Source organism: Pan troglodytes, chromosome 12 (genome assembly GCF_028858775.2).
Source record: "Pan troglodytes isolate AG18354 chromosome 12, NHGRI_mPanTro3-v2.0_pri, whole genome shotgun sequence".
Classification (NCBI taxonomy): domain Eukaryota; kingdom Metazoa; phylum Chordata; class Mammalia; order Primates; family Hominidae; genus Pan; species Pan troglodytes.
In genome coordinates, this window is record NC_072410.2 from 17,432,066 (window position 1) to 17,444,198 (window position 12,133).

General features: G+C 45.5%; 1 protein-coding gene across 8 annotated transcripts in view; it reads left to right on the top strand.

Moving 5' to 3' along the window:
- Window positions 1-12,133, top strand: part of FHL2 (four and a half LIM domains 2) — a 77,933-nt gene that overhangs the window by 36,273 nt on the left and 29,527 nt on the right. The window contains exons 1-2 of one of the 8 annotated variants that reach the window (XM_016949214.4): window positions 2,953-3,421; window positions 5,571-5,621. The exons of 1 other annotated variant lie outside the window; for it this stretch is intronic. In XM_016949214.4, coding sequence (XP_016804703.3) covers window positions 3,167-3,421; window positions 5,571-5,621 — 306 coding nt within the window. In that variant the 5' untranslated portion in view covers window positions 2,953-3,166. Of the gene's footprint in view, window positions 1-2,952; window positions 3,422-5,570; window positions 5,622-12,133 lie in introns of those variants that run through there. 6 more of the 8 variants (XM_016949216.4, XM_063788924.1, XM_016949218.3 and 3 more) reach the window with 6 other exon arrangements.

The following is a 12,133-nucleotide window of genomic DNA, read 5'->3' on the forward strand; positions in this document are numbered from 1 at the left end:
CTCAAATACATATATATATACACACACACACATATATACATATATACATATATACATACATACATATACATATATACATATACGTACATATACATATATACATATATACATACATATATACATATGTATATGTGTATATGTATATATACGTGTATATATGTGTATATATATGTGTATATGCACATATACATGTATATGCACATATATACGTATATATATTCGTGTATATATACGTATATATGTATGTATATATGTATATATATATTCGTGTATATATATATTTAGTTTTTGAATGAGTACAACATTAACATAGCTCAAAATTTACAAGAAATAAAAATGTGTACAGTAAAAATTAATCTCCTTTCCACCCCATGACCCCTAGCCAGTCAGATCTCCCCAGAAGCAACCGCTTATACATTGTCTTCCCCCGTCCTTTCTTTGCTCATGAACACAAATGGTTGGTTTCTACCTACAAAGTGTTCTCTACTTTTATTTTTCTCAGTTGATTTATCTTGGAGATCATGCCAAATCAGTAAATATAGTTACTTCGTTCATTTTAACAGCCGCATATGTAAATAATTCTAAAATGCACCATACTGTATTTAACTAAGCCCTTGTTGACGAACACATAACATGGCCCAGTATTTTTCTATTACAAACAATTCTACAATGACTACTCTTGTGTGTCTATCATTTTACACAGGAGCAAGTATATCTACAAGATAATTTCCTATAAAGGGAAATGCTGGGTAAAGAGCAAGTGGTATGTTCATCTGTAATTTAAAAATTTTTTCATTATGGAATTTTTCAAGCATTACGAAAGGAGACAGACTAGTAAGATGAACTGCTGCATATCCGTCATCAAGCTTCAGCGATTATCCACAATCCATGGCTGATAGTATTTTGTATATATATAGGCCCTATCCATTTCCCCACCCCAAATTATTTTGAAACAACTCCAGGCATAATGTTATTTCACTAGGAAATATTTTGGCACTGTTCTTGAAAAGCAAGGACTTAAGAAAAGAAAAATATATGTGTGTGTGTAATCACATTATCACCCCTAATATAAATTGTTCATTAATACTAGAAAATATCCTGTCAGTGTCATATTTTCCCAGGTTGTCTCATAAAAATTGATTTTCTACTAGTTTATTCTTTGATTAGAATCCAATAAGATCCAAAAAAAAAAAAAAAAAGCATCCAATAAGATCCATACATGGCAGTTGGCTAAGTCTTTTTTAAATCTCTTGGTTCTGTCTCCATCTCCCTTGTTTTTCTTTGTGCATTGTTGTTGTAGAAACTGGGTATGTTTGTTTCCAGAGTCTGGATTTTACTGACCCTATCGAATGACCACAGGGTCATTTAAAATGTTCTGCTACCCATTAGGTCAAAAATTAAACACAAAACTAAATTGCAGAATTTCTTAATAATAAAACACAACATAGCTGAACCTATGTGACACAGCTAAAGCAGTTATTAGAAGAAAAATAACAGAACTAATTAACTCTATCAGTAAAAAAGCAAAGCTAAATGGATTACACCCGTAAGTCAGAAAGCTAAAAAAAAAAAAAAATTAAAATGTAAGACAAAAGGAATCAGGAAGAAGATAAATGCAGAATTAATGTTTCATCATTTTAGGGCTTGTTTTTACAAACTGAAGCTTAAGACTCACCATTTGAGAACTAGGAGACCATTTCCTAATTTGTAACGATATCAACAACACATCTAGGTAGCTGTCAGGGGCTGGGAGCCTTTTCTACACAAACTTTGCTCTGAATTTCAAAATACTAGCCTGCCTTGACACTTAGTGGAAATTCAGGTAGGGTGGCCTTAACTCAGGTTCTTCAGGAAAGCGTCCTGTTTCAGGGACACAGTGGGGTGGGGTCGGGGGAGGGCTGTATTCCGCACATCTAGTTCTGGCTCGGCTTATGGCAAGTCTCAGTCCTCTGGAGTCACCTGAGTGACTGAGGGATGAGAGGCATTTCTCATCCCGTAATATACTTACATGGCTTTGCCATCTACCACACCCCAGTTCAAATCTCAGCTGGCACAGTTACCGTTCACGTGGCCTGGAGCCAATCTGAGCTGAACTTTCCTCACCGTAAATCTGGTAAAAATCTTTACCTTAAAGGAGTGTGGATCAAATGAGATACCAGGTAGAGCTAGTGCTCACCGAGTGGAAGCTAAGGTGATGAAGCCCCTTTATTCTCAAGTTCTGTGATTCCATGATGGAGATCCATGAGGCCTACCAGACGGAGAGTATCAATTAAAAGAAAGCAATCACGGAGTTCTTCCCGCCTTCTCTGCAGGATGTATTCCTATGAGCTGCCCTGAATGATAAAAATAATACACCTGCCCCCAAAGTGCCTAGGACGCCTTTGTGGTCCACCTACTCATCGTCCACCAGTTTCTGCAAATGGACCGGTTACTTGCTCAGGAGCAAATGTTTCCATCACGACGCACCCTCTCCCAGGGATGGGCTCAACCGGTGCTCTCCCTGCGACAGTGCTGAACAGTGCCATCTGTCCCTACCCAGCGTCAGCGTCACGCAGAGGGCCCGGGCTTGGAATGTGGGAGGCACGCTCCCAGCTCACTTTGGTTTTCCCGCCCTGGAGGGGAATCCAAGATGTCTAACTAGTCTTCTGGCCCCGAGAGGGAGAGGTGGGGATAGGACCTTTCTTTAGTCCCCTCCGTAGTGGAACGAAAGATTCTTTATGGTCATCTGTGGTGTTCATTTCGTAAAGAAGCATCTGCAGGGTAAGAAGGAAAAACGTCCACCGTGCAAATATATCCCAGGCACATGCCTCCTGAGAAGTGACCCCCTCCTCCCTCCGCCTCCCCCGGCACGTCCTGGGGCTTCTCCAGCCTCCCGCTCCTGGGAGCAGGCAGAGATCCCGGCGTAGGCAGACCCCTGCCACTGCGCCCAGGCCTCGTCTGAAACTCGCGCCCGAGAGCCCACGCCGGAGGCGACGCTCCCGATAACCACTGTGCTCCCAAGACCCGGAGGGCACGAAGAAAAGAGCCCTGGCAAACAAAGGGTACGGGCCGGGACCGCCGCAGCCCGGGGCGGGGGCACGGCAACCGCGAGGCCTGGGGGCGCCCGCCCCCCGCGCCCCACGCCCGGTGCCAGCGAGCCGAGGCGTGCATCTCCTTATATGGTCAAATGACACGGCGGGGGTTCTCGAGGGCGGGAGCTGCGCAGCGCTCCACTCGGCCGGCAGCGGAGCCGCAGCCACCAGCCGCCCGCGCCCTCCAGCCCTGTCCGGGAGTCCCCGGCCCGCTGCGGCACGGTGAGTACCTCCAACCCCCTGCGCCCCGGAGGGAGGCCGAGGGGCTTAGCCACCAGGGCTCGGAAGAGGGGGCCGAATCCGGTGCGAGACCCAGGGAGAGGGGAGCAGAGCCGGAGGTGGGGAGACTGGTGAGAGGAGAGCAGAGCTGTGGGTCCGGGAAGACCACTGGGAGAGGGGAGCCAAACCGTGCGGGGAGAAGCCGGGAGAAAGGAGTTGAGCTGTGGGGTAGACCCGGGAGAGGAGAGCCGATCCCTGGGGGTTGGGGGTGGGGAGACCACGGGGAGAGGGGAGCGGAGCAATGGGAGGGGTCTAGACCCTGGGGGCGCTGGAGCTCAGAGGAGCCCACCGACTCATCCCCAGAGGGAGGACTGCAGCCCGCGTCCTCACCAGGTGGGGCACCGCCATGCGGGCAGGGACCGGGCGAGCCTGGGTAAAGGCTGGCCGCGGGTCCCAGCCGGCGGCTGCGGGGAGGTGACGCTGTCCGCCTGCTTCCAGGCCCGACTCCCGAGCGGGCTGTCCTGGCACGGTGGTCTGCGCGGGGGAGTCCGGGCCATTTCCCTTTAGTAGAAATAAGTGGAGTTTGCAGTGTGACCTCGCTCCTTGACTCAGGTAGACATTTAATAACTGAACCATTCGGTTAAAACAAAAATGGCTTATTTTAAATGAAAAAGATTCTAAGTTTTTCTTAAGTCGCACTCGTGTGATATCTTAGCATACCAGAAATTGAGGGAAGAAAATATTGAGTGTTTTTCTGATTTTAAATGAATCAGTCATATTTATTTTCATATCCTCAGTCGGGTTTTAACTGGAAGTAGGCTAATCCGGTTAGCTGAAATGTGTAGCTGGCCTGCAAGCAGCAGTGTACTTAGACATCACTGAACTTAAGGCCGGCACTCCCTTCCACATATTTTGGAAGGTAATAAATCACAATTTGGGTTTAGAATCAGGAGAACTGTCTTCAAAACACAACTCCCAATACATCTCACATCTCACATTTTTGGTGCTGACTCTACTAATGAGTGTTTTATAATAATATATTAAAGAAAAGAGGTTTTGCACTATCCTGAAGATGTTTTAGACAAAAAAAAAAAAAAAACAAAAACAAAAACAAAAAACCATTTGCAGCAAGTCTTAGAAGTACAGGAATTCCTAGTCTATCAATTAAACTTTAATAAAACCAAACTCAAAGAACATTTCATTGTGCATTTATATAAAATTTTGTCAAGTGTTACTGGATTTAGATCACCCCCCAGTTTAGAAGATCATCAGTTAATACACAGAATTGTGTTTCCACGGTGTTTATTAGCCTGCCATGGTTTAAAATGCGTTTACACCATAACATGTCGATGAAGGCTAATGATGGGCTTACTACAGACCAGAAACTGTTCTGGGCACATAGGTTCTGTCTCATTTTAGCTCACCGTCTCACAAATAGCCACAGGCAGATGCAGTAGGCTAGGGGATGCCGGGGACTGCATGTAGGCTGCCTAAATTTACATCCGGGTCCCTCAACCTGTGCAGCCTGGGCCAAGTCACTTAATCTCGTGGTGTCTCGGTTTTCTCCACTGGGAAACAGGGACAATGATGTTGTGTTTTTGTTAGGGTTGTTAAAAAGCCTGGACATCATAGACAGTGTATACATATTTGATAGCCTCATTTTTACAGGTAAAGACACTGAAAACAGAGATCAAAGTAACTTTAACTCAGGGTTTCCCGGGCTGTAAATGGTAGCCCTGAGATCTGACCCCAGGCAGCTTAACTGGAGAACCTGAGTTCTAACCACTAAACGCACCACGGGAGGAACATTTGAATATTTATTTATTTTTTTAACATTTGAATATTTCTATGAGGGCTTATGATGCATACTTTGACCCAAGATTGCGTGTTAAACCATTTCCCAGTACTGAAAGATATTTAAATTGCAGTCAAAAACGCCCAATAGAATATTGCCAAAAAAAAAAAAACAGACTAGATATCAGGAGTAGTTTACTCCTGTCCTGTGCCGAGGGCCAGTTACTCAGCCTCAGTGACTCAGGCAGCCTCCTTTGTCAGCACCGGGCCTGAGTTGCTAAGCGGCTCTCTGACTCAGATGCCCTGAGGTACAAAGTTCCTTGAGCTTGGGTGAATGGAAACATTAGACATTGGGTTCTTCTGTGCGGTTTTATTATGAGAATTTGATCAAAGCCACATTTATTAAGTGTCCATCTCAAGTTGCGTTATACTGAGTTCGCTTCCTCAAGATGACCATCTGAAACAAAACACGTGTGCTTTCTCTAGTGGCTGAGAACTGTGTCTTCCTGGAGACTAGGCTGGCATTTTGACTTTGGGGTGAGTCAAGTGAATTTCCTCTGTTATCCTAAATTGTGGATTTCAGTTTTAGCTACTGTGATGGTTACTTTCATGTGTCAACTTGACTGGGCCATGTGGTGCCCAAACATTCAGTCATACGTTCTGGGTGTGTCTGGGAGGGTGTTTTTGGATGAGATTGACATATGAATGGGTAGACTGAGTAAAGCAGGCTGCTCTCCATAATGTGAGTGGGCCTTGTCCAAACAGTTGAAGGCCTGAATAGAACAAAAAAACTGAGTAAGAAGGAAGCCCCCCTGCCGGACTGCTTGAGCTGGGACATTGGTCCTTTCCGCCTTTGGACTCACACTGAAACATCGGCTCTTCTTGGGTCTATAGAGTCTGCTCTTTTCAGACTGCAACTTGCACCATCGGCTCTCCTGGGTCTCCAGCCTACTGACTGCAGGTCTTGGGACTTTTTCACCTTCGTAATTGTGTGAGCTAAATCATTGCAATAAATCTCCCTATGTACATCTCTTGTTGGTTCTATTTTTCTAGAAAACCCTGACTATTACAGCTCTCTGGTAACATCTACTTAAAAAGTCTCCCTACCAACTGTCATTCTCCCTTTTTTTAAGATTTGATCACTACTTTGCTCCTGGGAGTCTTGGCTTTCCTCTTGCTGTAAAACATGCTCTCTGCATGGGGATGTCACGAGGGGTCTGGAGCAGCGTCTGGTCTCCCAGGTCCATCCCAGTGCTCGTGGGTGGTGTCTTGCCTGGTGTGAACTTAGACTTCACACTCATCCTCAGCCTTCGGTGACCCACGCCTTTACTAGCCTGATTCTGTCTGCGGCTTCAAGATCCTCCAGTCATACGGTCTTGAGTGAGATGTGGGATGTCTGTGGCAGAAGCAGCTGCCCTGTTTTCATGGGTGAACAGAAGTAATGCCAGAATGTCCTTGCAGTATGTAAATATGGAGCTTGTCAGTCAACAAGGAAATAGACCTGTCTGTTTGGGTTAATACAACTTTTGGAGTCAGTAAGAAGCAGGCAGTCAATGAATGAAGCAGAAGGAAGTGTGCAAGCCTCTCGGGACAGAGTCCTGTTGCAGTGCGCCAGAGAAACCCCACAGAGTGGCAGGACTGCAGTGAGAAGGAGGTGGCAAGTCATTCATGGAAGCTGCTGGATGCCAAGAGAAAGGCCAGCATGGGGGTGGGGGTCATAGGCACCTCAGATAGCTGGGAGAGTGAACAGTGAGCCGCACTTGGGAGGTGAGAGGAGACCCCTGCCATGAAGAAGAATGGGTGGTTTTCGTTTTGTAGGTGTAGAAGTGTTCGTAACTCACTCAGGGAAGGCATGGTAGAGCCATAGCATGCAGGATGGAGTCTCCCTTGGTCCCCACACTGGTGTGATTGACGGACCCGAGGCCACCCGCCATTCTAGCCTGTGCAGCTATGGTTGTCCTGCATGGCTGCAATTGATGTGTTTTGAGATTAAATGACAAGATGGGATCTTAAAGGTGATTTAAATTATTTGGAGCTAGAACTAGACTGGAACTCCTTCATAGACTGTGTGTTTTATCTCAGCTTCCCAGTGCCTCACGTAGCACATGGAAAACAGTGGTTACTAAACACATTCTTGTCGGCTGGGTTCAAAAGGCTGAACGACATCAAAACAAGTGGAACTCCTCTTGTAGTCATGGACTTCAGATCAGAAATTTGATATTTATTGTTTTCCCATTTATTTTTAGTATTCAATATTCAAAAGATAATTCAGAAGACAGCAGTTTACCTTATTCAAACATTGCCTCACACAGAACCACCAGAGATGAAGATGTTTATTTATTTTTTTTAAGTTGGAAGTTACCAGTTTATGTAAACTATAATACACCTCTGACACCTGTCTGTACATGCATGTAGTAAAGGCTCATTAAATTAATCTGTAAATATATTATACAGTGGTAAGCATAGTCAATTTTATACCTTACAAACTAAGATTGTTTAAAATCCAACAATTTAAAAATAGATTTCAAGTGGATGCTAGATACATTTTTTTCTTTCTTTCTTTTTTCTGTTTCTTTCTTTCCTTCTTTTCTTTTTTTTTTCCAGGGTCTCAGTCTGTTGCTTAGGCTGGAGTGCAGTAGCTTTTCACAGGTGCCATCATAGCTCACTAAAGCCTCAAACCCCTGGGCTCAAGCAGTCCTCCTGCCTCCGTCTCCCAGGTAGCTAGGACTGTAGGCACACATCACCATATCCAACTGATATAAATTTTTTTTTTTTTTTTAGAGACCGGGTCTTACACTGTGGTCCAGGCTGGAGTATAGTGGCAGCACTACAGCTCACTGCAGCCTCGAACTCTTGGGCTCAAGAGATCCTCTCTCTTTAGGGACTCCAAGGCTTGATCCATTATTCTAGTTTATAAAACAGCAACTTTCCTTGACATGATGGCCCTCTCCATTTTATCAGAATTTCTGTTTAAAACAAACCGTTTAGCTAGACAAATGAAGAGTGTTGGGGGTGAGCGGTTTTTGTGTGTAGATACTCCCATCCATAGGAAAATAAAATGGTGCAGGGTATTCTCTGAGCACATTTCCAGGTGTGAGAGTCCCGTGCCTTTGAGTGGAGGATCTTTGATTATAGGCATCACATGTCTGTAGAACATCAGGGCCTTCTGCTGACACCTGGAGCCCGTGTTGGGGATCTGTGCGTTCTTCCCAAAGTGGGCACGACTCCCAGCTGGCTTTTTGCTTCTTGACCTGGCCAGGCTGCATCCTGGACTGTGCAGCTGTGTGTTCACATGGGATTGGAGTCCAAACACAATAAGAAGAGTTATATCCGCTGCGGAAGCAGCAGCTTATCTGGAAGGAGGGACGAGGGCAGCGATGGAAGCTCATGATGTCATATGCCAAACCACATTACATGTTGGGTTTGCTATGCAGAGTGGATTGTTCACATAATATGTTTCTAATTTTTCATGCTTGATTTTTGCCTGTATGTTTGTACTCTGACATGTTTGTATTCATCCACTCGTCAATTCATTTGTTCATCCATTCCACAAGTATTCACAAAGCCCCTGGTCCTGTGTGTGTTCCCTGCTGGTGAGGTCTCAGCGACAGGTAGTGGGCACCCTTCCCAATGCTTACGGTTGGTAGAGGACGGGGCAATTGCATGAAAACACTGCACTTTTATAATGTATTTTTTAAAAGAGCCCACATAGACCAGTTTTCCTAATTGGCTCTGGAAAGCTCTGGTTGATTATTGATAAGTAACTGAATATCCCATGCGGATCTCCGGTGACATCTAAAGATACAGGGACTGACTTACTGAAGCTGCTTTTGCATGTGTTGAAGGGCTGCATGCAGGAAGGGCTTGGGGACGTTCACAGATTTCTCCTTAGGAAATGACTATGTTAGAGGAGCCTCCTGCAGCAGGGTTGATAGGGAGAAGCACTTAGGGTTTCAAAGGGGGAGGAGAAAATGGGCCCATTGGGGTCAGATCAAAGTAGGTAGTCAATAAAAGGTGCATTGAAAAGGATGCTTAAATAGACTTCTTTTGCTAATCTGACCTCTTCAGGCTTTACCTGTAGGGATCTGCCAGGCTCCTGGAACTCCAAGGCCTGAGCCAGCAAGCCAAGGGAGGCTGTCTATCATGGCAGCCCCTCCTTTGATCGAAATCTTTCTGGTTAAAAAAAAAAAAAATTAGCTGGGTGTGGTGATGCACGCCTGTAATACCAGCTACTTGGGAGGCTGAGACAGGAGAATCGCTTGAACCTAGGATGTGGAGGCTGAAGTGAGCCAAGATAGGGCCAGTGCACTCCAGCCTGGGTGATAGAGTGACACTGTCTCAAGAAAAAAAAAAAAAAAAAGAGCTTCCTGGCATGCAGGGTCCTTGCCTCTCTTCTGCCTCATTTCATTTACCCTCCTCCTTCCTTTTTTTGTCCTGTCACCACCCCTCTCCCCTTCTGTTTACTCTTTCTGTTTCCTTTTCCCTTTATTTTCCTCCAGCTTTGATACTTTCCTCACTCATACTTTGTTTTACAGTTTTTGAATCTGAAAATTTAAAAATAGATCACATTGATGAGCTTGTGAACTTTTAAAATTAGTATGAATTGTGAGTAGTAGAGTGCATTGTTGCTCCCTGGCCCTCTGAACCTTTATTCTTACATCCTTTTTATTTCTTTTTCTTTTTTTTTCTTTGGAGACATGGTCTGTGTCACCGTTAGGCTGTTTCCTTGAGGCTGGAGAGCAGTGGTGCTATCATGGCTCACTGCAGCCTTGACCTCCTGGGCTCAAGATCCTCCCACCTCAGCCTCCTGAGTAGTAGGGACTACAAATGCATGCCACCACACCCGGCAAATTTTTTGTGTTTTTTGTAGAGATGGGGTTTCTCCATGTTGCCCAGGCTGGTCTTGAACTACTGGGCTCAAACGATATGTCTGCCTCAGTCTCCCAAAGTACTGGGACTACAGGCATGAGCCTCTGTACCCAACCTATTCTTACATCTGAGTCAAAGCTGGGCTAGCGAGAGACTCAGAGATCAAAGCCTTCCCTGGGCCATCCCCAGACCTCCGAGCTGCACCTGGCACCTGCCTCACCCATTGCAGTTCCCTTGGCCTGGAGTCAAGCCTGTACCCTAAGATCCAGCTTTTTCAAATACCCTATTCAGGGCCGAAGGGGTAATGACATCATGGAATGATTTAGCTTGGTGAGGAATAAGAACTCCAGGAAACTGTGATTTGGAATATGATTCAATGAAATAAAAAGGAGGGGTCACGCCTTATGTTTGGGCATCTCCCTGCAGGCTGTTGCCTGATGCTTTCAGCATTCCTGTGTACCAGCTAAGGAGCAGGAATTATTGATAACCTGTCAGGAGGGATGTGGAGTTCACAGAGAGTAAATGGATTGTACACAATTAGGTTAATAAGTCCTTGTAGAACCAAGATGTCCTACTTTTATTTGAAGAAATCATTCAGAAATGGACTCTGATACCCTGATACATTTTTTAGGAGTCATTGCCCCCTGTCTTGCATAGTAAAGGCAGGCTTCCATGCAGTAAACTTTCACTGGGCTGTCCGTCTCTCCACTGCCTGCGAGGCACACCCAAGTCCATGAACAAGGCACCCAGGCCCTCATTGCCTTGGCTGTTGACTGCGTCTTCCATCTTCCTGGGCTCTCTGCCTACCCTACTCTGTCTCTCATTTCTCTGGCTTTGCCTACTCCACCCCTTGACCTGACCTGCCATCTTACCTGGCTGACCTGTTCCTAGCACAGATAGCATCTCCTCTGGGATGCCTGCCTGCTCTCTCAGGGGCTCCTCCTCTGCGTGCCCATCATACCTGTGCACCTCCAGCACGCACTGAGTAAGGGGCTTGGTAGTCTGTTTGGTATATATCTCTTTTCCTCACTAGGTAACAAGTTCCTTGAGGGGAGGGGCCTGCATTTTAGTCATCTTTGTATCTTCTGCACTTTTCATGACTTTAGACACATAGTTCCAGCTCAATCAATGTTTATTCAGTGAATGAATGAGCAATCAGGTATTTATGGGATTTAAAAAATGCAAGTGGCTCATGCCTGTAATCCTAGCATTTTAGGAGGCCAAGGCAGGCAGATCACCTGAGGTCAGGAGTTTGAGACCAGTCTGGCCAACATGGTGAAACTCCGTCTCTACTAAAAAAATATATATATATATATATATACACACACACACACACACACACACAAATTAGCTGGGTGTGGTGGCGCGTGCCTGTAATCCCAGCAACCCAGGAGGCTGAGGCAGGAGAATCACTGAAACCCGGGAGGTGGAGGCTGCAGTGAGCTGAGAGCATGCCACTGCACTCCAGCCTGGGTGACACAGCAAGACTCTGTCTCAAAAAAAAAAAAATGCAAGTTATAGGAGATTTCTAATATAGGACAATAGGTATACTTTTAAACACGTTGTAATAGAAGGGAAGCTCTGAGCTTGCTTATTAGCTTATGGACTTTTTATTCTGACGCTCAGGGCTTGTGCAGTATGTAACTGTGTGGAACTCCTTCAGGGGCCTGCTTTCACACAGTGCATCCTGCTGTGCTCCTAGGTAGCAGCAGGTGCTCATTTTATGCTCTGCCCTGTTGGTTGGAGTAGAAATGCTCTCTGCTCCTTGTAGAACTCTAGTGTCCTCTTAGAAGATGAGGAACAAGGTAGAAGAGGGATCCACCACTCTCAGAAAGAATTCTGTAGAATTAGGAGCTGAACCACAGGGCCAAGTGCCTCCTCCCAGGTGGACCCACTGAGCAGATAGCAGCTGCTACTGTTCCTGCTGGGAGCTGGTATCACTGATAATGATATTCATCATATCACTGATGATGACATTCACCATGATGACATTCATAACCTCAGTCATACTTTGAGCAAATGTGGAGCCCTACTTATTTTCAGAGTTTATTCTCTTAGATTTTATTTTTTTAGATGGAGTCTCGCTGTGTCGCCCAGGCTGGAGTGCAGTGGCACGATCTCAGCTCACTGCAAGCTCTACCTCTTGGTTCACGCCATTCTCCTGCCCCAGCCTCCCAAGT